The following is a 26,527-nucleotide window of genomic DNA, read 5'->3' as shown; positions in this document are numbered from 1 at the left end:
AAGACTAGGAATGAGCGGCTTGTCTGACGAGGGAAAGGTTTCGGACGAGGAGGAGCGTACCAGACACCTACAGATGCTGAAAGATGCTCTCGTACGAACGGGATATGGCGCTCGACTCATCGATCGACAGTTCCAACGCGCAGCAAAAAACCACACCGACCTCCTCAGAAGACAAACACGGGACACCACTGACAGAGTACCCTTCGTCGTCCAGTACTTTCCTGGGGCGGAGAAACTACGACCATCTTCTTCGCAGCCTTCAACACATCATCAATGAAGATGAACATCTTGCCAAGGTCATCCCCACACCCCCACTACTGGCCTTCAAACAACCGCGCAACCTCAAACAAACCATTGTTTGCAGCAAATTACCCAGCCTTCAGAACAGCGACCACGACACCACACAACCCTGCCAGGGTAATCTCTGCAAGACGTGCCAGATCATCGACATGGACACCACCATTACACGTGGAAACACCACCCACCAGGTACGCGGCGCATACTCGTGCGACTCGACCAATGTATACCTCATACGCTGCAGGAAAGGATGTCCCGAAGCGTGGTACATTGGCGAGACCATGCAGACACTGCGACAACGAATGAACGGGCATCGTGCGACAATCACCAGGCAGGAATGTTCCCTTCCAGTCGGGGAACACTTCAGCAGTCAAGGGCATTCAGCCTCTGATCTCCGGGTAAGCGTTCTCCAAGGCGGCCTTCAGGACACGCGACAACGCAGAATTGCCGAGCAAAAACATATAGCTAAGTTCCGCACACATGAGTGCGGCCTCAACCGGGACCTTGGATTCATGTCGCATTACATTCATCCCCCACCATCTGGCCTGGACTTGCAAAATCCTACCAACTGCCCTGGCTTGAGACAATTCACACCTCTTTAACCTGTGATTATCCCTCTCCCTGGATCCGTAATGATTTGATTACCTGCAAATGCTCGCATTCCAAGCATTGTCCAGCATCTCTGACTTTGTCTATATAAATGTTTCTGGAACATACCTCTCCATTCACCTGAGGAAGGAGCTGCGCTCCGAAAGCTCGTGTTTGAAACAAACCTGTTGGACTTTAACCTGGTGTTGTAAGCCTTCTTCCCGAGGAAAGGTTGGGGAGGTTGGGTTTGTATCCACTGGAGTTTAGAAGAGTGAGAGCGACTTGATCAAAACCTTTCCGATCCTGAGGGGTGTTGACAGGGTGGGTGTGGAGAGGAGGTTCCTCTTGTGGGAGAATCTAGAACCAGGGGGTCACTGTTTAAAAATAAGGAGTCACTCATTTAAAACAGAGATGAGAAGAATGTTTTCTCTCAGAGGGGGGTGACTCTCTGGAACTCTCTTCCTCAAAAAGATGGTCGAAGCCAAGCCTTCAACATTTTTAAGGAAGAGCTGTATTGAATCTTGATAAGCAAGAGGGTGAAAGGCCATTGGGGTAAGCAGGAATGTTCAGTTTAGGTTAAATCAGATCAGCCATGATCTACTTGAATCGCTGAACAGGACTGAAGGGCCAAATGGCCAATTCCTGCTCCTAATTCGTACCGTCAGTGAACACAGAGAAGGAGTGAAACTGAGAGAGACCAGGAGAGAGAGAGATAGAGAAAGAAAAAGGAAAGGCAAAAAAGAATCACAGATATTGGGGTTAAGGTGGGGACGATCTTTCTGCCATCAGCTCCAAGCTGCCTCAAGTTTACAGAGGGTGGTGGAGGTGTCTGACCTGCCCGCCTTGGGCCTGGTGAGGCCTTTAGAGGGCCAAGTAAGGAAGCACTCATGTCCCTCCCATCACTATTTTACCCAGAGTAGGGGGAGGCCCACATCCGGCTTGAGGTGTCGACGGCTCTCCCTCGGAGAGCTGGATTCAGGAAAGGTCCCTCGGAGAGCTGGGTTCAGGAAAGGTCCTCACGGTAGCATGGTGGTTAGCATCAATGCTTCACAGCTCCAGGGTCCCAGGTTCGATTCCCGGCTGGGTCACTGTCTGTGTGGAGTCTGCACGTCCTCCCCGTGTGTGCGTGGGTTTCCTCCGGGTGCTCCGGTTTCCTCCCACAGTCCAAAGATGTGCGGGTTAGGTGGATTGGCCATGCTAAAAATTGCCCGTAGTGTAAGGTTAATGGGGGGATTGTTGGGTTACGGGTATACGGGTTACGTGGGTTTAAGTGGGGTGATCATTGCTCGTCACAACATCGAGGGCCGAAGGGCCTGTTCTGTGCTGTACTGTTCTATGTTCTATGTCCCTCTGAGAGCTGGGTTCAGGAAAGGTACCGACGGCTGTCCGTCGGAGATCTGGGTTCAGGAAAGGTCCCTTTGAGAGCTGGGTTCAGGAAAGGTCCCGCAGAGAGCTGGGTTCAGGAAAGGTTCCTCTGAGAGTTGGGTTCAGGAAAGGTCCCTCTGAGAGCTGGGTTCAGGAAAGGTCCCTCTGAGAGCTGGGGTCAGGAAAGGTCCCTCTGAGAGCTGGGTTCAGGAAAGGTCCCTCTGAGAGCTGGGTTCAGGAAAGGTCCCTCGGAGAGCTGGGTTCAGGAAAGGTCCCTCTGAGAGCTGGGTTCAGGAAAGGTCCCCTCTGAGAGCTGGGTTCAGGAAAGGTCCCTCTGAGAGCTGGGTTCAGGAAAGGTCCCTCTGAGAGCTGGGTTCAGGAAAGGTCCCTCTGAGAGCTGGGTTCAGGAAAGGTCCCTCGGAGAGCTGGGTTCAGGAAAGGTCCCTCTGAGAGCTGGGTTCAGGAAAGGTCCCTCTGAGAGCTGGGTTCAGGAAAGGTCCCTCTGAGAGCTGGGTTCAGGAAAGGTCCCTCTGAGAGCTGGGTTCAGGAAAGGTCCCTCTGAGAGCTGGGTTCAGGAAAGGCAGCTGGAGTTTCCCTTTGGAGAACAGAGAGTGGGAATTTGCACCTCTTGCCTCCGAAAACTCTGGATTCCTGGGAATAGTAGAAACGTTTGAAAAAGCGAAGGATTATTAATTAATCTGGAGCTAAACTGGGATCTAACTGAATAGCTGACGGAGCTGAATGGTCACCGCCTCTTCATATTTTCCTTCCTCTGTTCACTGACTGAGAATTGTCGGGTAAATAACAGGGAAATCCAATAAAATGAAATGTTCTCTGCTGGTTAAATATGATTAAAACTTGGCAGCACGGTGGCACAGTGGTTAACACTGCTGCCTCACGGTACCGCGGTCCCAGTTTCAATCCCGGCTCTGGGTCACTATCCGTGTGGAGTTTGCACATTCTCCCCGTGTTTGCGTGGGTTTCACCCCCACAACCCAAAGATGTGCAGGGTCAGAGAATTGGACGCTTCTAAATTGAATTGGGTATGCTAAGTTTAAAAAATATATATTATTAAAACTATTGAAAATGTAAGCGCTTAATGCAGCGACAATGTGGAACAGCCAGAGGATTTGAGTTTAGGAATGGAGATGTTTTACTGCAATGATACAGGGCCTTGGTGAGGCCACACCTGGGGTATTGTGAGCAGTTTTGGTATCCTTGGGTGGAATTCTCCGACCCCCCGGAATCGACGGGGGCAGGAATTGCGCCACGCTGGTTGGCGGGCACTCCACGGCGATTCTCCGGCCCGCGATGGGCCGAAGTCCCGCTGCAGACAGGCCGTTCCCGCCGGCGGGAATCAAAGCACGTCTGGGGCTGGCGGGATTGGCAGCGCGGGCAGATGCCGTGGTCCTGGGGCGGGGGCGTGGGGCGATCTGGCCCTGGGGGGTGCCCCCATGGTGGCCTGGCCCACGATCGGCAGGCGGGCCTGCACCGTGGGGGCACTCTTTTTCTTCTGCCGCGCCACGGTCTTCACCATGGTGGGAACGGAAGAGACCCCCTCTCCTGCGCAGGTATAGCCGCTGACGCACCGGCGCATGCGCGGACTTCCGCCGGCCGGCGAAGGCCTTTCGGACCCGGCTGGCGGGGCGACAAAGGCCGTTCACGCCCGCCGGCGGTGCGGGAGCCACTCCGGCGTGGACCTAGCCCCTAAAGGTGCGGAGAATTCCACACCTTTGGGGAGGCCCGAGGCCGGAGTGGTTCACGCCACTCCGTCCCGCCGGGACCCCCTGCCCCGCCGGGTAGGGGAGAATCCCAGCCCTTATCTGAGGAAGGATGTTCTTGCTATGGAGGGAGTGCAGCGAAGGCTGATTCCTGGGATGGTGGGACTGACATATGAGGAGAGACTAAGTGGGTTAGGATTATATTCATTGGAGTTTAGAAGAGTGAGAGGGGATTAGGAATTAGATACAGCTTTTGGGGATAAAGGGATCGAGGGATATGGTGGGAAGGCAGGATCAGGGTATTGAACTTGATGATCAGCCATGATCAGAATGAATGGTGGAGCAGGCTCGAAGTTGCTGAATGTTTCTATGAAAGGACAATACCGCAGACACAGGCAGGACTGGAGATTGCTGTGGGTTTCCTACCTGTTTGGCAGTTCCTTCCCGTGAAATGACTGCGACATTTACAGTTATTGTACCCAACACATGTGCCTCCATTTTTACATTTCGGATTACAGACAACTGGCTCTGTAGAAAGAAGAAAGAAATTAACATCAGCACTAAATGGGGGGAAATAAACCCTACGGTAACTTGTGAGGAAGTCCATACTGAGGTAGCTCCCCCAGCCTCCCCTCCTGCCCCCTTGCCTGGGTCAGGAAGGCCTCACGCTTCCCCATGTTTAACATACAAACAACCGGCCAAATTCCTCCAATATACTCACAATTCCCCCCAATACCCTCCAGTGGGCCCGATATATAACGCAATAAATCGTCCGCGGAAAACGAGACCCTATGCCCCCCCCCCGCCCTCCCCCCACTCCCCGGCACTGCCAGTCCCTTCATGGCTCTATCGCCAAGGCAACGAGCAATGGGGAGAGTGGGCATCCTTGCCTCATTTCCCGAGGCATCCCGAGCTCACCCGGTTTCTCCGCACACTCGCTGTTGGCACCCGGTACAACAGCCGGACCCAATCCACAAACTCCTGTCCGAACCCAGACCCTCCCCCAGCCCAATGGGGGCTCCCAGACCCTCCCCCAGCCCAATGGGGGCTCACAGACCCTCCACCAGCCCAATGGGGGATCCCAGACCCTCCCCCACCTCCCCCAGCCCAATTGGGGCTCCCAGATCCTCCTCCACCTCCACCAGTCCAATGGGGGCTCACAGACCCTTCCCCACCAGCCCAATGGGGGCTCCCAGACCATCCCCCAGCCCAATGGGGGCTCCCAGACCCTCCCCCATCCCAATTGGGGCTTCCAGACCCTCCTCCACCTCCACCAGCCCAATGGGGGCTCCCAGCCCCTCCCCCACCTCCACCAGCCCAATGGGGGCTCCCAGACCCTCCCCCACCTCCACCAGCCCAATGGGGCTCCCAGACCCTCCCCATCCCAATGGGGGCTCCCAGCCCCTCCCACACCTCCACCAGCCCAATGGGGACTCCCAGCCCCTCCCCCAGCCCAATGGGGGTTCCCAGACCCTCCACCAGCCCAATGGGAACTCCCAGACCTCCACCAGCCCAATGGGGGCTCCCAGACCCTCCCCCAGCCCAATGGGGGATTCCAGACCCTCCCCCACCTCCCCTAGCCCAATGGGGGCTCCCAGACCCTCCACCAGCCGAATGGGGGCTCCTAGCCTCTCCCACACATCCATCTGCCCAAAGGGGGCTCCCAGACCCTCCCCCACCTCCCCCAGCCCAATTGGGGCTCCCAGATCCTCCTCCACCTCCACCAGCCCAATGTGGGCTCATAAACCCTCCCCCACCTCCACCATCCCAATGGGGGCTCCCAGACCATCCCCCAGCCCAATGGGGGCTCCCAGACCCTCCCCCATCCCAATGGGGGCTCCCAGCCCCTCCCACACCTCCACCAGCCCAATGGGGGCTCCCAGCTCCTCCCCCACCTCCACCAGCCCAATGGGGGCTCCCAGACCCTCCCCTAGCCCAATGGGGGCTCCTAGACCCTCCACCAGCCCAATGGGGGCTCTCAGACCCTCCCCCAGCCCAATGGGGGTTCCCAGACCCTCCCCCATCCTCCCCCAGCCCACTGGGGCTCCCAGACCCTCCCCCACCTCCCCCAGCCCAATGGGGGCTCCCAGACCCTCCACCAGCCGAATGGGTACTCCCAGCCCCTCCCACACCTCCATCTGCCCAAAGGGGGCTCCCAGACCCTCTCCCACCTCCCTCAGCCCAATTGGGGCTCACAGACCCTCCCCCACCTCCACCAGCCCAATTGGGGCTCCCAGACCCTCCTCCACCTCCACCAGCCCAATGGGGGCTCACAGACCCTCCCCCACCTCCACCAGCCCAATGGGGGCTCCCAGGCCCTCCCCCACCTCCACCAGCCCAATGGGGGCTCCCAGACCCTCCCCCATCCCAATGGGGGCTCCCAGCCCCTCCCACACCTCCACCAGCCCAATGGGGGCTCCCAGCCCCTCCCCCACCTCCACCAGCCCAATGGGGGCTCGCAGATCCTCCACCAGCCCAATGGGGGCTCCCAGACCCTCCTCCACCTCCACCAGCCCAATGGGGGCTCCCAGACCCTCTCCCAGCCCAATGGGGGCTCCCAGACCCTCTCCCAGACTAATGGGGGCTCTACAGACCCTCCACCAGCCCAATGGGGGCTCCCAGACCCTCCCCCACCTCCACCAGCCCAATGGGGGCTCCCAGCCCCTCCCCCACCTCCACCAGCCCAATGGGGGCTCCCAGACCCTCTTCCAGCCCAATGGGGGCTCACAGACCTTCCCCCAGCCCAATGGGGGCTCCCAGACCCTCTCCCAGCCCAATGGGGGCTCCCAGACCCTCCACCAGCCCAATGGGGGCTCCCAGACCCTCCCCCACCTCCACCAGCACAATGGGGGCTCCCAGACCCTCCCCCATCCCAATGGGGGCTCCCGGCCCCTCCCACACCTCCACCAGCCCAATGGGGGCTCCCAGCCCCTCCCCCACCTCCACCAGCCCAATGGGGGCTCCCAGACTCTCCCCCATCCCAATGGGGGCTCCCAGCCCCTCCCACACCTCCACCAGCCCAATGGGGGCTCCCAGACCCTCCACCAGCCCAATGGGGGCTCCCAGACCCTCTCCCAGCCCAATGGGGGCTCCCAGACCCTCCACCAGCCCAATGGGAGCTCCCAGACCCTCCCCCACCTCCCCCAGCCCAATGGGGGATCCCAGCCCCTCCCCCACCTCCACCAGCCCAATGGGGGCTCCCAGACCCTCTCCCAGCCCAATGGGGGCTCACAGACCCTCCCCCAGCCCAATGGGGGCTCCCAGACCCTCTCCCAGCCCAATGGGGGCTCCCAGACCCTCCACCAGCCCAATGGGAGCTCCCAGACCCTCCCCCTGCCCAATGGGGGCTCACAGACCCTCCACCAGCCCAATTGGGGCTCCCAGACCCTCCACCAGCCCAATGGGGGATCCCAGACCCTCCACCAGCCCAATGGGGGATCCCAGACCCTCCACGAGCCCAATGGGGGCTCACAGACCCTCTCCCAGCCCAATGGGGGCTCACAGACCCTCCACCAGGGCCTCCTCCACTGGAGGATCTCCAACCCATCCAAAACACGCCTCATTCCCTCCACCCCGGCGGACGGTTCTACAATCTCCTCTAAAACTCCGCAAACACCCCATTTACCCCCACTGCGTCCAAGACCGTATTCCCCCTCCTATCCTTCACCTATCCCATCTCCCTCTCCGCCTCCTGCGTCCTCAACCCTCCAACATCCGACTCGCCTTTCCCCCGTATTCAGAGACCGCCCCCGAGCCCCCTCACCTGCCCCACTGCCTTACCCGGAAATCAGTCCAAACTCCATCTGGACTTTCTGTCACTCCCTCAACAGCCCCGCCTCTGGGGTCTCTGAGTACCTCCTATCCACCTGCAGGATCTCATCCACTAACCTCGCCATCTCCACCCGCTCCGTCCCCGTGTGCCTGGATCGAAATAAACTCCCCCTTTACTACTTCCCAAAGCGTGGCAGCTGAAACCCTCCACATTCCGCGGAATAGCAGCCCTCACCCGCTCACACACCTCCTCATCCGACAAAAACTCTACTATCAATACTAACCCCCCCCCCCCCTCGTCTTCAGATCTAACCCTGAGTGAAATACCTCCCCTACCCTCCCTTTCCTGAGCCTGGTCTGATCCCCGATCTGCAGGTGCGTTTCCTGTAAAAATGACACATCCGCCTTTAAGCTCCTCAGATGCGTGAATACACGGGCCCTCCTGACCGGCCCATTCAGCCCTCTCACGTTCCATGTGACCAGCCTGATCCGGGGACCACTACCATCTAGAAGGACAGGAGCTTCAGATACCTGGGAACCCCACCAGCTGCAGGTTCCCCCCCCCCCAGTCACTCACCACCCTGACTGGGAAATATATCGGCCGTTCCTTCACTGTCGCCGGGGCAACATCCTGGAACTCCCTCCCTAACAGCACTGTGGATTTACCTACACCTCAGGGACTGCAGCGGTTCGGGAAGGCAGCTCACCACCACCTCCTGAAGGGCAATAGGGATGGGCAATAAATGCTGGTCTAACCAGCGATGCCCACATCCCGTAAATGATTTTTTAAAAAGAGTATCTTCTGCCCAGCAGAGGATCTCTGTTCCAGCAGAGGCTATCAGTCCCAGCAGAGCTTCTCAGTCCCAGCAGAACTTCTCAGTCCCAGCAGAGACTCTTAGTCCGAGCAGAATCTCTCAGTCCCAGCAGAGGCTATCAGTCCCAGCAGAGCTTCTCAGTCCCAGCAGAGACTCTCGGTCCCAGCAGAATCTCTCAGTCCCAGCAGAGACTCTCAGTTCCACCAGTGTCTCTCAGTCCCAGCAGAGACTCTCAGTCCCAGAAGAGTCTCTCAGTCCCAGCAGAGACTCTCAGTTCCACCAGTGTCTCTCAGTCCCAGCAGAGTCTCTCGATCCCAGCAGAGTCCCTCGATCCCAGCAGAGTCTCTCTGTCCCAGCAGAGTCTCTCAGTCCCAGCAGAACTCTCAGTCCCAGCAGAGTTTCTCAGTCCCAGAAGAGTCTCTCAGTCCCAGCAGTCTCTTGATCCCAGAAGAGGCTCTCTGTCCCAGTAGAAACAGACAGTCCCAGAGTCTGAGACCCAGCAGAGACTCTCAGTCACATCCGTCCATCACTCCCAGCAGAACCTGCCAGTCCCAGCAGAGCTCTCAGTCCCAGCAGAGCTCTCAGTCCCAGCAGAGCTCTCAGTCCCAGCAGAGCTATCAGTCCCAACAGAGTCTCTCAGTCCCACGAGAGTCGGTCAGTCTGCTATACTATTTCTGGAACATAATAATATGATTGGATAATTACCTATCTGGCAACGAGCTCCCAGCCAACCTCTCGGACAGAAGCATTTGTTCACATCAATGCACTTTCCTTTGTTCAGACACGGAGGGGTGCAGATAGCTAGGACAAAGGAAGACCACTATTCATCACAGAGTGTGACACAGTAACATCATATTATCACTGTTCACTAGTGTTTGCTGCTGTACAACCTAAGGAATGTCATTGTAATAGATTAAGATATTAATATCAGTCTCATACATTGGAACAACCCTCCCCACCCCCCCACGTTAAATTAAACTTCCAAGCCGGAGTGATGTCAGAAAGGAACATTGTGCAACTGGTTTGCAAAGGCAAGTACCCGGTGAGCAGAACTTCGAGGGGTGCTCAGAGGGGAGTGGCTCAAACGGGCACAGTGCCCGTCAAATGGCTCTGCCTCTTCTGAGTGGGGGGTGTCAGCGGCAAGACTGCACAGCCACCGCCTCCTGGCTATGCAGCGCACCGGCTCCAGTTCAGTCGGGAAGGGGGGAAATGAACTGAACACACTGAAGGTACCACGCTGTGGTGAGGGCCGGGGGCGGGGTGCTCTTATGGGGGCGAGATTAAGACGAGGCCGAGGTAAATTGAAAAACATGTCGAAGATGAGCAATATTCTGTTGAAGTTGAGATCATTTAACTTGAGCTCAATTGTCTTCAAGTCAGGCTAGTCACGTAATTGTGCCGACTCAAGCAGCACCTCCGTGTGAGAGTGCCACTGATTGCTGCTCAGCATAGATCCCTTGGCACACAGGCTTTCAGATTCAATGACATGCCGTGGTGTGGCTGCACCATTGCCTGACTGGGCAAGAATATCGCCTCAGGAAGCTGGCAGTGGCAAACTGCCTGAGGATAGGGCTCTTATCCAACACTCTATGCTGAAGTCCCAATTGACAAGTGTCCCGCATGGGGCAAGCTGAGGACAAGGCCATGGAATGGCTGGGCTCCGCCTGAGAGCTCAGGATGCAGTCGAGCGGCAAAGCTGTCGCCACTCAGTAACGTGGCAGGGGCAAGGATGGTGGGGTGATGTCCAACTAGCAAAGTAAGCACCGGGCATCAGTATTGTGGCCATACACCATACGGTGGCTTTGAGAGGCGGCTGTCGATGAAGAATGATAGATTGGGAAATGTTACTGAAAGGGACGACGATGGATAGGCAATAGAAAAATTCAAAGAAAGCGTGGGGGATTCAACAATCGTTCATTCCTACCTGGCACAAAAGCAAAGGGGGTAAGAGGGCCAATCCATGGCTTACAAAGGAAATTAGAAATAGTACCCGATCCAAGGGAGAAGCATCCAGATTGGCCAAGAAAAATAATAGGTCTGAGGATTGGGAGCAGTTTAGAATTCAACAAAGAAGGACAAAGGGATTAAGAAGGGGAAAGTACAGTACGAAAGGAAGCTTGCAGGGAACAGAAAAACAGACTTTCATGGGGCGTGGGTGTCGCAGGCTGTGCCAGCATTTATTGCCCATCCCTAATTGCCCTTGAGGGGAGTGGCTGGCTCGGCCATTTCAACGGGGGGCAGTTAAGAGTCACATTGCTGTGGGTCTGGAGTCTCATATAGGCCAGACCAGGAAAGGACGGGAGATTTCCTTCCCTCAAGGACATTAATGAACCAGATGGGTTTTTATGACAATGGTCATCATTAAACCTTTAATTCCAGATTTTTATTGAATTCATGCCCTGCAGTGGTGGGATTTGAACCTGGGTGTCCAGAACATTACTCTGGGTCTCTGGTTTTACCAGTCCAGTGACAATGCCCCACTATATCACCGCCTCCCTGCTGTTAACGTTTCTATAGGTATGTGAAGAGAAAAAGATTGGTGAAGACAAATGTAGGTCCCTTACAGTCAGAAACGGGGAATGGATAATAAAGGACAAAGAAATGACTGAGTAACTAAATACATTCTTTGGTTCTGTCTTCACAAATAAGGACACAAATCAGATATCAGAAATGTTGGGGAACACAGGGTTTAGTGGGAGGAATTGAAGGTGATCAATATTAGTAGAGAAATGGTGTTGGGGAAATTGATGGAATTGAAGGCCGAAAAATCCCCAGGGCCTCAGAATCTACTTCTAAGAGAACTCAAGGAAGTGGCTCTACGAATAGCGGGTGCATTAGTGGTAATCTGCCAGGATTCCAGGGGCAGTTTTAGGCTCCATATCTATGGAAGGATGTGCTGGCCTTGGAAAGAGTCCAGAGGAGGTTCACAAGAATGATCCCTGGAATGAAGAGCTTGGTGTATGAGGAATGGTTGAGGATTCTGGGTCTGTACTTGATGTTTAGAAGGATGAGGGGGGATCTTATTGAAACTTACAGGATACTGCGAGGCCTGGATGGAGAGGATGTTTCCACTTGTCGGAGAAACTAGAACCAGAGGACACCATCTCAGACTAAAGGGGACGATCCTTTAAAACAGAGATGAGGAGGAATTTCTTCAGCCAGAGGGTGGTGAATCTGTGGAACTCTTTGCCGCAGAAGGCTGTGGAGGCCAAATCACGGAATGTCTTTAAGACAGAGATAGATAGGTTCTTGATTAATAAGGGGATCAGGGGTTATGGGGAGAAGGCAGGAGAATGGGGATGAGAAAATATCAGCCATGATTGAATGGCAGAGCAGACTCGATGGGCCGAGTGGCCTAATTCTGCTCCTGTATCTTCTGGTTCTTTATCTGGATTTTAGCAAAGCATTTGACAAGGTCCCACATGAGAAACTGATTGAGAAGGTTGAAACACACGGAATTCAAGGAGACATGTTGAGATGGATCTGAAACTGGTTCAGTGACAGGACACAAGAGGGTGGTGGGAGAGGCTGTTTGAGTAACTGGAGGCCGGTGTCTAGCGGCGTATCACGGGGATCAGTGCTGTATCCATTACTGTTTGTTACATAACCCAAGACTCTCAATCTCACTGTTACCCACCCATTCTTGCATTAAAATAAATACCATCCAATCTTGCCAAACTCCCGTGTGAATTAACTGGTCCAGACATTCTAATGCTTCCTGACTCGCTTGCCGTCTCTAATTCTGGCTGTGCATCTATCCCTACTGAACCCTCTCTCAGGATCCCAGGCCCCTGCCAAGTTAGTTTAAACCCTCCCCAACAGCACCTGCAAACCGCCCTGCAAGGACACTGCTCTCATTTTAGTTCAGGTGCAAACCGTCCGCCTTGTCCAGGTCCCATCATCCCAAATACACTCCCAATGTCCCAGAAATCTAAATCCCTCCCTCCTGCACCATCTCTCCAGCCACGCATTCATCAGAACTAAATTCTGCCTGCAGGACCTCATCCCGCTCCTTGTCTGCCTACATCGTTGGGATCGATGTGTGCCCAAATATCTGTCTGTTTACATTTCCCTTCAGAATTCCCTGTTGAAATAAGATGCCATTTTAAGTATGTTTAATTCATTATTTCTGTACCTAAAAGTGTAAACCTCCACTTAGATTCATGTTGGACAAAGGCGTATGTGTGGGGGTTGGTTAACTTCCAACTGTGTTCCTAATGTGCTTAGAGAGGGCTAAGGCGTGAAGAATAAATAAACCAGCAGTGGTTGCTTAACAACATGGGCCTTTTAAGGTAGAGAAGCTTTTAAGTATTGATTTAGCTCATTTGATTGCAGTTGGAGATAGGCAGTGAGAGAGAAGGCAGCTCTCATAGATCTACAGTTGGTTTTAGAAGGCTAAAGAGGGAACATCTCTCTCAGCCTTTCGAGAAGATAAACCTTACTATGGGGTAATGGTTAAGAAAACAGATACAGAAATCTAAAGTTCAGCGAGTTAAGGAAACTAGAGAAATAAAGAGGTGTTTAAGAAGTCTGGAGTTAAGTGAACAGAGACCAAAGTATTGTTCAGAAGAATTCAAGGAAGAGTAAACAAAGTGTTTTGAGTTAAAGAGACAATTTCAGTAACCAGACTTAAAGTGGGGAAGCAGCCTTCAAAGGTAAAACAAACATCTGGGGCGAAATTCTCCGACCCCCCGCAGTGGGGGCGGGATCGGCAGCGCGAGCGGGCCCCCGGGGTCCTGGGGGGGCGCGGGGCGATCGGACCCCGATGGGTGTCCCCACGGTGGCCAGGCCCGCGATCGGGGACCACCGATCGGCAGGCGGGCCTGTGCCGTGGGGGCACTCTTTTTCTTCCACCGCCGCCACGACCTCCACCATGGCGGAGGCGGAAGAGAATCCCCCAGCGCGCATGCGCCGGTGGTGATGTCAGCAGCAGCTGACGCACTGGCGCATGCGCGAACCGGCGAAGGCCTTTCAGCCAGCCCCGGGCGTCAAAGGCCGCTGGAGCCGGTTTGGGCGCCAGTCGGTGTGGTGCCAACCGCTCCGGCACGGGCCTAGCCCCTCAATGTGAGGGCTTGGCCCCTAAAGGTGCGGAGAATTCTGCACCTTTGGGGAGGCCCGACGCTGGAGTGGTTGGCGCCACTCCGCTACGCCGGGACCCCCCGCCCTGCCGGGTAGGGGAGAATCCCGCCCCTGATGTCATTTTAAATAGTCTGGGAATGGAGAGTTCAAGCAATTGTGAGCAATTTTCACAGCAGTCAAGGCAACAAAATCCAAAAGGGGTTGGTGTAAAATCCTGGACAGGTTTTGCTGTTAAAAGTGGAGCTGAAGCTTGTTTCAAAGTATCATTTGGAAATCCTGATCTGGATTTGGAATGCAAACTGCGAAGGGAAGCATACTTCTGGGAGAAGATGTTGAAGTATGTTTTGAGAGTAGAGTTTAGAGACTCTCATGTGACAATAATTTGATGGGGAATCCTGAGGAAACATGCACAAACATTCACTTAGGATTTTGTCCACAGTCATCTTGTGTGCTTAAAAGGGACTTTGTGTCCATGAGACCAATGTCGATTAAGCTGTACTTTGTAAACCATGTTAATCCTAAAACCTGTGTGTAATTGTTCAGCTAAGAGGGGAGTAAAGGAGTATTGCATCCTAATCTACTGTTTAATAAATGTTTTTATTACTGTTAAAACTAATTCGCAGTTCCACGATTCTGTTCCTGCATGTTTTACATCATCAACAATGCTATCAAATGGCACTTACTCAGCAATAACCTGCTTAGTTTGGGTTCCGCCCAGGGTCACTCAGCTCCTGACCTCATTACAGCCTTGGCTCAAACATGGACAAAAGAGCTGAATGCCAGAGGGGAGGTGAGAGTGACGGCCCTCGACATCAAGGCAGCATTTGACCGAGTGTGGCATCAAGGAGCCCGAGCTAAACTGGAGTCAATGGGAATCAAGGAGCCCGAGCTAAACTGGAGTCAATGGGAATCAAGGAGACGGAGCTAAACTGGAGTCAATGGGAATCAAGGAGACGGAGCTAAACTGGAGTCAATGGGAATCAAGGAGCCCGAGCTAAACTGGAGTCAATGGGAATCAAGGATCCCGAGCTAAACTGGAGTCAATGGGAATCAAGGATCCCGAGCTAAACTGGAGTCAATGGGAATCAAGGAGCCCGAGCTAAACTGGAGTCAATGGGAATCAAGGAGACGGAGCTAAACTGGAGTCAATGGGAATCAAGGAGCCCGAGCTAAACTGGAGTCAATGGGAATCAAGGAGACGGAGCTAAACTGGAGTCAATGGGAATCAGGGAGCCCGAGCTAAACTGGAGTCAATGGGAATCAAGGAGCCCGAGCTAAACTGGAGTCAATGGGAATCAAGGAGACGGAGCTAAACTGGAGTCAATGGGAATCAAGGAGACGGAGCTAAACTGGAGTCAATGGGAATCAAGGAGATGGAGCTAAACTGGAGTCAATGGGAATCAAGGAGACGGAGCTAAACTGGAGTCAATGGGAATCAAGGAGCCCGAGCTAAACTGGAGTCAATGGGAATCAAGGAGACGGAGCTAAACTGGAGCCAATGGGAATCAAGGATCCCGAGCTAAACTGGAGCCAATGGGAATCAAGGATCCCGAGCTAAACTGGAGCCAATGGGAATCAAGGAGACGGAGCTAAACTGGAGTCAATGGGAATCAAGGATCCCAAGCTAAACTGGAGCCAATGGGAATCAAGGAGACGGAGCTAAACTGGAGTCAATGGAAATCAAGGAGACGGAGCTAAACTGGAGTCAATGGGAATCAAGGAGACGGAGCTAAACTGGAGTCAATGGGAATCAAGGAGACGGAGCTAAACTGGAGTCAATGGGAATCAAGGAGACGGAGCTAAACTGGAGTCAATGGGAATCAAGGAGACGGAGCTAAACTGGAGTCAATGGGAATCAAGGAGCCCGAGCTAAACTGGAGTCAATGGGAATCAAGGAGACGGAGCTAAACTGGAGTCAATGGGAATCAAGGATCCCGAGCTAAACTGGAGTCAATGGGAATCAAGGAGACGGAGCTAAACTGGAGTCAATGGGAATCAAGGAGCCCGAGCTAAACTGGAGTCAATGGGAATCAGGGAGACGGAGCTAAACTGGAGTCAATGGGAATCAAGGAGCCCGAGCTAAACTGGAGTCAATGGGAATCAAGGAGACGGAGCTAAACTGGAGTCAATGGGAATCAAGGATCCCGAGCTAAACTGGAGTCAATGGGAATCAAGGAGACGGAGCTAAACTGGAGTCAATGGGAATCAAGGATCCCGAGCTAAACTGGAGTCAATGGGAATCAAGGAGCCCGAGCTAAACTGGAGTCAATGGGAATCAAGGAGACGGAGCTAAACTGGAGTCAATGGGAATCAAGGAGACGGAGCTAAACTGGAGTCAATGGGAATCAAGGAGCCCGAGCTAAACTGGAGTCAATGGGAATCAAGGAGCCCGAGCTAAACTGGAGTCAATGGGAATCAAGGAGCCCGAGCTAATCTGGAGTCAATGGGAATCAAGGAGACGGAGCTAAACTGGAGTCAATGGGAATCAAGGAGACGGAGCTAAACTGGAGTCAATGGGAATCAAGGAGACGGAGCTAAACTGGAGTCAATGGGAATCAAGGAGACGGAGCTAAACTGGAGTCAATGGGAATCAAGGAGACGGAGCTAAACTGGAGTCAATGGGAATCAAGGAGACGGAGCTAAACTGGAGTCAATGGGAATCAAGGAGCCCGAGCTAAACTGGAGTCAATGGGAATCAAGGAGACGGAGCTAAACTGGAGTCAATGGGAATCAAGGATCCCGAGCTAAACTGGAGTCAATGGGAATCAAGGAGACGGAGCTAAACTGGAGTCAATGGGAATCAAGGAGCCCGAGCTAAACTGGAGTCAATGGGAATCAGGGAGACGGAGCTAAACTGGAGTCAATGGGAATCAAGGAGCCCGAGCTAAACTGGAGTCAATGGGAATCAAGGAGACGGAGCTAAACTGGAGTCAATGGGAAACAAGGATCCCGAGCTAAACTGGAGTCAATGGGAATCAAGGAGACGGAGCTAAACTGGAGTCAATGGGAATCAAGGATCCCGAGCTAAACTGGAGTCAATGGGAATCAAGGAGCCCGAGCTAAACTGGAGTCAATGGGAATCAAGGAAACGGAGCTAAACTGGAGTCAATAGGAATCAAGGAGACGGAGCTAAACTGGAGTCAATGGGAATCAAGGAGCCCGAGCTAAACTGGAGTCAATGGGAATCAAGGAGCCCGAGCTAAACTGGAGTCAATGGGAATCAAGGAGCCCGAGCTAAACTGGAGTCAATGGGAATCAAGGAGACGGAGCTAAACTGGAGTCAATGGGAATCAAGGATCCCGAGCTAAACTGGAGTCAATGGGACTCAAGGAGACGGAGCTAAACTGGAGTCAATGGGAATCAAGGAGACGGAGCTAAACTGGAGTCAATGGGAATCAAGGAGACGGAGCTAAACTGGAGTCAATGGGAATCAGGGATCCCGAGCTAAACTGGAGTCAATGGGAATCATGGATCCCGAGCTAAACTGGAGTCAATGGGAATCAAGGATCCCGAGCTAACTGGAGTCAATGGAATCAAGGATCCCGAGCTAAACTGGAGTCAATGGGAATCAAGGAGACGGAGCTAAACTGGAGTCAATGGGAATCAAGGAGACGGAGCTAAACTGGAGTCAATGGGAATCAAGGAGACGGAGCTAAACTGGAGTCAATGGGAATCAAGGAGACGGAGCTAAACTGGAGTCAATGGGAATCAGGGAGCCCGAGCTAATCTGGAGTCAATGGGAATCAAGGAGCCCGAGCTAAACTGGAGTCAATGGGAATCAAGGATCCAGAGCTAAACTGGAGTCAATGGGAATCAAGGAGCCCGAGCTAAACTGGAGTCAATGGGAATCAAGGAGCCCGAGCTAAACTGGAGTCAATGGGAATCAAGGAAAGGAGCTAAACTGGAGTCAATGGGAATCAAGGAGACGGAGCTAAACTGGAGTCAATGGGAATCAAGGAGACGGAGCTAAACTGGAGTCAATGGGAATCAAGGAGACGGAGCTAAACTGGAGTCAATGGGAATCAGGGAGACGGAGCTAAACTGGAGTTAATGGGAATCAAGGATCCAGAGCTAAACTGGAGTCAATGGGAATCAAGGAGACGGAGCTAAACTGGAGTCAATGGGAATCAAGGAGACGGAGCTAAACTGGAGTCAATGGGAATCAAGGATCCCGAGCTAAACTGGAGTCAATGGGAATCAAGGATCCCGAGCTAAACTGGAGTCAATGGGACTCAAGGAGACGGAGCTAAACTGGAGTCAATGGGAATCAAGGAGACGGAGCTAAACTGGAGTCAATGGGAATCAAGGAGCCCGAGCTAAACTGGAGTCAATGGGAATCAAGGAGACGGAGCTAAACTGGAGTCAATGGGAATCAAGGATCCCGAGCTAAACTGGAGTCAATGGGAATCAAGGAGACGGAGCTAAACTGGAGTCAATGGGAATCAAGGAGACGGAGCTAAACTGGAGTCAATGGGAATCAAGGAGACGGAGCTAAACTGGAGTCAATGGGAATCAGGGAGACGGAGCTAAACTGGAGTCAATGGGAATCAAGGAGACGGAGCTAAACTGGAGTCAATGGGAATCAAGGAGACGGAGCTAAACTGGAGTCAATGGGAATCAGGGAGACGGAGCTAAACTGGAGTCAATGGGAATCAAGGAGACGGAGCTAAACTGGAGTCAATGGGAATCAAGGAGACGGAGCTAAACTGGAGTCAATGGGAATCAGGGAGACGGAGCTAAACTGGAGTCAATGGGAATCAAGGAGACGGAGCTAAACTGGAGTCAATGGGAATCAAGGAGACGGAGCTAAACTGGAGTCAATGGGAATCAAGGAGACTGAGCTAAACTGGAGTCAATGGGGATCAAGGAGCCCGAGCTAAACTGGAGTCAATGGGAATCAAGGAGACGGAGCTAAACTGGAGTCAATGGGAATCAAGGATCCCGAGCTAAACTGGAGTCAATGGGAATCAAGGAGCCCGAGCTAAACTGGAGTCAATGGGAATCAGGGAGACGGAGCTAAACTGGAGTCAATGGGAATCAAGGAGCCCGAGCTAAACTGGAGTCAATGGGAATCAAGGAGACGGAGCTAAACTGGAGTCAATGGGAATCAAGGATCCCGAGCTAAACTGGAGTCAATGGGAATCAAGGAGACGGAGCTAAACTGGAGTCAATGGGAATCAAGGATCCCGAGCTAAACTGGAGTCAATGGGAATCAAGGAGCCCGAGCTAAACTGGAGTCAATGGGAATCAAGGAGACGGAGCTAAACTGGAGTCAATGGGAATCAAGGAGACGGAGCTAAACTGGAGTCAATGGGAATCAAGGAGCCCGAGCTAAACTGGAGTCAATGGGAATCAAGGAGCCCGAGCTAAACTGGAGTCAATGGGAATCAAGGAGCCCGAGCTAAACTGGAGTCAATGGGAATCAAGGAGACGGAGCTAAACTGGAGTCAATGGGAATCAAGGATCCCGAGCTAAACTGGAGTCAATGGGACTCAAGGAGACGGAGCTAAACTGGAGTCAATGGGAATCAAGGAGACGGAGCTAAACTGGAGTCAATGGGAATCAAGGAGACGGAGCTAAACTGGAGTCAATGGGAATCAGGGATCCCGAGCTAAACTGGAGTCAATGGGAATCATGGATCCCGAGCTAAACTGGAGTCAATGGGAATCAAGGATCCCGAGCTAAACTGGAGTCAATGGGAATCAAGGATCCCGAGCTAAACTGGAGTCAATGGGAATCAAGGAGACGGAGCTAAACTGGAGTCAATGGGAATCAAGGAGACGGAGCTAAACTGGAGTCAATGGGAATCAAGGAGACGGAGCTAAACTGGAGTCAATGGGAATCAAGGAGACGGAGCTAAACTGGAGTCAATGGGAATCAGGGAGCCCGAGCTAAACTGGAGTCAATGGGAATCAAGGAACCCGAGCTAAACTGGAGTCAATGGGAATCAAGGATCCAGAGCTAAACTGGAGTCAATGGGAATCAAGGAGCCCGAGCTAAACTGGAGTCAATGGGAATCAAGGAGCCCGAGCTAAACTGGAGTCAATGGGAATCAAGGAGACGGAGCTAAACTGGAGTCAATGGGAATCAAGGAGACGGAGCTAAACTGGAGTCAATGGGAATCAAGGAGACGGAGCTAAACTGGAGTCAATGGGAATCAAGGAGACGGAGCTAAACTGGAGTCAATGGGAATCAGGGAGACGGAGCTAAACTGGAGTTAATGGGAATCAAGGATCCAGAGCTAAACTGGAGTCAATGGGAATCAAGGAGACGGAGCTAAACTGGAGTCAATGGGAATCAAGGAGACGGAGCTAAACTGGAGTCAATGGGAATCAAGGATCCCGAGCTAAACTGGAGTCAATGGGAATCAAGGATCCCGAGCTAAACTGGAGTCAATGGGACTCAAGGAGACGGAGCTAAACTGGAGTCAATGGGAATCAAGGAGACGGAGCTAAACTGGAGTCAATGGGAATCAAGGAGCCCGAGCTAAACTGGAGTCAATGGGAATCAAGGAGACGGAGCTAAGCTGGAGTCAATGGGAATCAAGGATCCCGAGCTAAACTGGAGTCAATGGGAATCAAGGAGACGGAGCTAAACTGGAGTCAATGGGAATCAAGGAGACGGAGCTAAACTGGAGTCAATGGGAATCAAGGAGACGGAGCTAAACTGGAGTCAATGGGAATCAGGGAGACGGAGCTAAACTGGAGTCAATGGGAATCAAGGAGACGGAGCTAAACTGGAGTCAATGGGAATCAAGGAGACGGAGCTAAACTGGAGTCAATGGGAATCAGGGAGACGGAGCTAAACTGGAGTCAATGGGAATCAAGGAGACGGAGCTAAACTGGAGTCAATGGGAATCAAGGAGACGGAGCTAAACTGGAGTCAATGGGAATCAGGGAGACGGAGCTAAACTGGAGTCAATGGGAATCAAGGAGACGGAGCTAAACTGGAGTCAATGGGAATCAAGGAGACGGAGCTAAACTGGAGTCAATGGGAATCAAGGAGACTGAGCTAAACTGGAGTCAATGGGGATCAAGGAGCCCGAGCTAAACTGGAGTCAATGGGAATCAAGGAGACGGAGCTAAACTGGAGTCAATGGGAATCAAGGATCCCGAGCTAAACTGGAGTCAATGGGAATCAAGGAGCCCGAGCTAAACTGGAGTCAATGGGAATCAAGGAGACGGAGCTAAACTGGAGTCAATGGGAATCAAGGAGACGGAGCTAAACTGGAGTCAATGGGAATCAAGGAGACGGAGCTAAACTGGAGTCAATGGGAATCAAGGAGCCCGAGCTAAACTGGAGTCAATGGGAATCAAGGATCCCGAGCTAAACTGGAGTCAATGGGAATCAAGGAGACGGAGCTAAACTGGAGTCAATGGGAATCAAGGAGCCCGAGCTAAACTGGAGTCAATGGGAATCAAGGATCCCGAGCTAAACTGGAGTCAATGGGAATCAAGGAGACGGAGCTAAACTGGAGTCAATGGGAATCAAGGATCCCGAGCTAAACTGGAGTCAATGGGCATCAAGGATCCCGAGCTAAACTGGAGTCAATGGGAATCAAGGAGACGGAGCTAAACTGGAGTCAATGGGAATCAAGGATCCCGAGCTAAACTGGAGTCAATGGGAATCAAGGAGACGGAGCTAAACTGGAGTCAATGGGAATCAAGGAGACGGAGCTAAACTGGAGTCAATGGGAATCAAGGAGCCCGAGCTAAACTGGAGTCAATGGGAATCAAGGAGACGGAGCTAAACTGGAGTCAATGGGAATCAAGGATCCCGAGCTAAACTGGAGTCAATGGGAATCAGGGAGACGGAGCTAAACTGGAGTCAATGGGAATCAAGGAGACGCAGCTAAACTGGAGTCAATGGGAATCAAGGAGACGGAGCTAAACTGGAGTCAATGGGAATCAAGGAGACGGAGCTAAACTGGAGTCAATGGGAATCAAGGATCCCGAGCTAAACTGGAGTCAATGGGAATCAAGGAGACGGAGCTAAACTGGAGTCAATGGGAATCAAGGAGACGGAGCTAAACTGGAGTCAATGGGAATCAAGGATCCCGAGCTAAACTGGAGTCAATGGGAATCAAGGAGACGGAGCTAAACTGGAGTCAATGGGAATCAAGGAGACGGAGCTAAACTGGAGTCAATGGGAATCAAGGAGCCCGAGCTAAACTGGAGTCAATGGGAATCAAGGAGACGGAGCTAAACTGGAGTCAATGGGAATCAAGGAGACGGAGCTAAACTGGAGTCAATGGGAATCAAGGAGACGGAGCTAAACTGGAGTCAATGGGAATCAGGGGGAAAACTCTCCGCTGGCTGGAGTCAAACCTCTCTAGCTTTGAGAAGGAAGAAGGACAAATAGAACCCCACCACCTGGAGGCTCCCCTCCCAGTCACTCACGATCCTGACTTGGAAATATATCTGTGGCTAGATCAAAATTGTGGAACTCCCTTTCTAACAGCACTGGGGGTATACCTACACCACATGGACTGCAGCGGTTCAAGAAGGCAGCTGACCAGCACCTTGCCTGGGACAATTAGGGATGGGCAATAAATGCTGGCCTAGCCAGTGATGCCTACGTCCTGTGTAATAATAAAACAACTTGTCAGGTACCTGTGAGACACTGCCGTCCTGTGTAGTCAGAAGGACATTGGCAGGAGTTGGGTGCAATACATCTCCCTCCATTCGCACAGGGCAAGTCACAGAGAGCTACCAAGTGGAGAAATAAAGACACAATCCAGGGGTTAATAACAAGTTCTGATATTTAATTGATAAAGCCCAAACTTAAAATTACAAATGGAATCTTAAAATAACCAAGCAACGTATTGAAGGGTTCAGTAGTGATTTGATTAGACCCTGGGCTGGATTCTCCGTTTCAGCAGCAAAGTGCCGGTGCCAGCAGAGCATGTGTGGTCTTTTACAACTGAATAATCGGCATGAAACCCTCACCGATTCTGGCACCGGTGAGGGGTTAGCACCGGCGCCGACTGGAACCCCCGCACTGAAATGCAGTGGCCTCCTCCTGACCAATAGGAACCACGGCTAACAGAGTCAGAAGATGACCTCACTTTACCTGGAACATTAAGGTTGCACATTGCCATCTTATTGGCTCCCTGGAACCTGAATCAGTTCACATTCGAGCCCTGGATCAAGTGCAAAGGTGGAGTTGAAGTCAAAGGTCAGAAAGAGCAGATAGGAGGGGCTGAATGGTCGGTTGGAAGCAGTGCACAGTGGTGGAATTCCCCAGGGATTAGCGGTGGGATCTTTCCATTCCCTGACATATATTAATGAGCTGGAAATTGGTTTTGTTCTTGTTTCCATTCCCGTACTTCGTGGTGCTCAGGGCAGATTTTCATCGGTTCACTCAGTGAGGAACAGGTCGATAGTCTGTTGCCAAAGATAAGGGACGTAGGCCATTCGGCCCACTGAATCTGTTCCACCAGTCAATGAGATCGTGACATATCTAATAGAATATTATAGTTTGAGGGGTGCCACGCCCCATCAAGCGTGGCTGAACCACTCTTTCTGACAGATGTTGGCGTGTTGGAAGGATTTGCAGGTTGGCACACGTTTGACTGCGTAATGAACCCTGACCATCAACTCCTGGGGTGGGATTCAAACCCAGAGTTTCTCGCTCAGAGGAAGGGACACAACCCACTCAGCCTCTAGGTAGTGGACACTGCACAATTTCATAATTTGTAGATGATATAAAACTTGGAAGTATTGTGAATGGTGAGGATGGTGTAGAACTTCAAAATGGCAGAGCCAAGTTGGTGGGATAGAGGGGGACAAGTGGCAGGTGAGCTTCAATGTGGAGAACTGTGAGACATGGAGAGATAATTTAAATTGAAGGGTACATTCTAAACCCAGAGGAGCCTGGGTGTATATGGGCATAAATGTTGAAGGTGGCAGGACAAGTATGGAACGAGTATTAAAGCATACAGTATTCTCGGCTTTATTTGTTTGTAATATACAAAAATGATTTGGAGGAAAATGTAGCTGGTACGATTAGTAAGTTTGCGGATGAGGTAATGTATTTTGGTAGGTCTAACATAGAGGGGAAATATACCGTAAATGGCAAAACTCTTAGGAATATAGAAAGTCAGAGAGATCTGGGCGTGCAGATCCACAGATCTTTGAAGATTCCAACACAAGTGGACAAGGTAGTCAAGAAAGCAGACGGAATGCTGGCCTTCATTGGACGGGGCATCGAGTATAAAAACTGGCAAATCATGGTACAGTTGTATAGAACCTTGGTCAGGCCACACTTGGAATATTGCGCACAATTCTGGTTGCTACACTACCAGAAGGATGTGGAGGCTTTGGAGAGGCTGCAGAGGAGGTTTACCAGGACGTTGCCTGGTCTGGAGGGTGTTAGCTATGTGGAGAGGCTGAATAGACTCAGACTGTTTTCATTAGAAAGACGGAGGTTGAGGGGTGGCCTGATAGAGGTCTACAAGAGGGGCATGGATAGAGTGGATGGGCAGGCACTCTTTCCCAAGGTGGAGGGGTAAGTCACCAGGGGGCATAGCTTTAACGTTCATGGGGCAAAGTTTAGAGGAGATGTGTGAGGCAGGGTTTTTACACAGAGGGTGGTGAGTGACTGGAATGCGTTGCCAGGAGAGGTTGTGGAAGCAGATACATTAACGGCGTTCAAACGACGTTCAAACATTAACGGCGTTGACAAACACATGGATAGGATGGGTATAGAGGGATACGGCACAAGGAAGGACTGAGGATTTTGGCAAAGGTTGGTATCATGACTGGTACAGGCTTGGAGGGCTGAAGGGCCTGTTCCTGTGCTGTATTGTTCCTTGTTCTCTTTGTTCGATGAGTGAAACAGGTTATCTGGTCAGTTACATATCGGCTGCACACAGAGAGGCAGGAGATGTGCATGAGGGAGTTGAGGAAATTTGTGAAGCAATACACTAAATTTGAATGTTGTGAGCATCAGGCTGTGGGAGGCCCTAAGATTGGAGCTCACCGTTTCATAAACGTTGTCACACTTACCTGACTGGCAGCCACGTCCAGTCCAACCCTGGGAACACAGGCACATATTGGAACGCATGCAGGTCCCACCATGAGAGCATGGCGGTGAACACATTGCTATAGACAGAGAGAGGAAAGGCAAAAGTTAGATTAGGCTCGTTCGTTCACAGGACACTGCAGAGAAACTGCAACCTGTCTAGATGCTCACACAGGCTCCTTGCTGCTAGGGTGAACACTTCACAGCAGGAATGATACTGTCCATTTTACAGCTGTGTGGACATGGTAAATAATGTTTTACAGCAGTGTAGCCATGGTAAAAAAAAGTGTACCTATGGGGGCTGGTTTAGCACAGGGCTAAATCGCTGGCTTTTAAAGCAGACCAAGGCAGACCAGCAGCAAGTGTTCAATTCCCGTACCAGCCTCTCCGAACAGGCACCGGAATGTGGCGACTAGGGGCTTTTCAGGACTAGGGTCTTACGAGGAAAGGCTCAGGGACTTGAGGTTGTTTTCATTAGAGAGGAGAAGGCCGAGAGGTGACTTAATAGAGACATATAAGATAGTCAGAGGGTTAGATAGGGTGGACAGTGAGAGTCTCTTTCCTCGGATGGTGATGACCAACACGAGGGGGCATAGCTTTAAATTGAGGGGTGATAGATATAGGACAGATGTCAGAGGCAGTTTCTTTACTCAGAGAGTAGTAGGGGTGTGGAACGCCCTGCCTGCAACTGTAGTAGACTCGCCAACTTTAAGGGCATTTAAGTGGTCACTGGATAGACATATGGATGAAAATGGAATAGTGTAGGTCAGATAGGCTTCAGATGGTTTCACAGGTCGGCGCAACATCGAGGGCCGAAGGGCCCGTACTGCGCTGTAGTGTTCTATGTTCTATGTTCACAGTAACTTCATTTGAAGCTTACTTGTGACAATAAGCGATTTTCATTTTTAATTTCATAAATAATGCTTTACACCAGTGTTGCTGTGGTGATTAATGCTTTACGGCAGTGTAGCTATGGTAAATAATGCTTTACAGCAGTGTAGCCATGGTAAATAATGTTTTCCAGCAGTGTAGCGATTGTAAATAATACTTTACAGCAGTGTTGCTATGGTAAATAATGCTTTACAGCAGTGTAGCCATGGTAAATAATGCTTTCCAGAAGTGTCGCTATGGTAAATAATGCTTTACAGCAGTGTTGCTATGGTAAATAATGCTTTACAGCCGTGTAGCTATGGTAATTAATGCTTTACAGCAGAGTAGCTATGGTACATAATGCTTTACAGCTGTGTTGCTATGGTAATTAATGCTTTACAGCAGTGTAGCCATGGTAAATACTGCTTTACAGAAGTGTAGCCATGGTAATGAATGCTTTACAGCTGTGTAGCCGTGGTAAATAATGCTTTACAGCAGTGTAGCCATGGTAAATAATGCTTTACAGCAGTGTTGCTATGGTAAATAATGCTTTACAGCAGTGTAGCCATGGTAAATAATGCTTTACAGCAGTGTTGCTATGGTAAATAATGCTTTACAGCAGTGTTGCTATGGTAAATAATGCTTTACAGCAGTGTAGCCATGGTAAATAATGCTTTACAGCAGTGTACCTATGGTAAATAATGCTTTACAGCAGTGTTGCTATGGTAAATAATGCTTTACAGCAGTGTTGCTATGGTAAATAATGCTTTACAGCAGTGTTGCTATGATAGGCAACGGTTTACAGCAGTGTTGCCTTGGGAGATATCGCTTTGCAGCAATGTGGAAAAGGAAGATAACACTTTACATCAGTTTGGCATGGGCAATAACACTTTACAGCACATAGAACATAGAGTGCAGAAGGAGGCCATTTGGCCCATCGAGTCTGCACTGACCCGCTTAAGCCCTCACTTCCACCCTATCCCCGTAACCCAATAA

At 51.6% G+C, this 26,527-nt stretch overlaps 1 protein-coding gene across 1 annotated transcript in view; it reads right to left on the bottom strand.

The window, feature by feature from the left end:
- Window positions 1-2,821: 2,821 nt before the first annotated feature.
- LOC119965731 (von Willebrand factor D and EGF domain-containing protein-like) overlaps window positions 2,822-26,527 on the bottom strand; it is a 62,580-nt gene continuing 38,874 nt past the window's right edge. The window contains exons 5-9 of the mRNA XM_038796493.1: window positions 24,646-24,741; window positions 22,249-22,344; window positions 9,263-9,358; window positions 4,398-4,499; window positions 2,822-2,901 (exon numbers count right to left, since the gene is read on the bottom strand). Coding sequence (XP_038652421.1) covers window positions 2,822-2,901; window positions 4,398-4,499; window positions 9,263-9,358; window positions 22,249-22,344; window positions 24,646-24,741 — 470 coding nt within the window. The remainder of the gene's footprint in view (window positions 2,902-4,397; window positions 4,500-9,262; window positions 9,359-22,248; window positions 22,345-24,645; window positions 24,742-26,527) is intronic.

The sequence above is a fragment of the Scyliorhinus canicula genome, chromosome 5 (assembly GCF_902713615.1).
Source record: "Scyliorhinus canicula chromosome 5, sScyCan1.1, whole genome shotgun sequence".
NCBI classification, from domain to species: Eukaryota; Metazoa; Chordata; class Chondrichthyes; order Carcharhiniformes; family Scyliorhinidae; genus Scyliorhinus; species Scyliorhinus canicula.
Note: the sequence above shows the minus strand (reverse complement) of the source record. Positions and strands in the feature narration are given on the sequence as shown.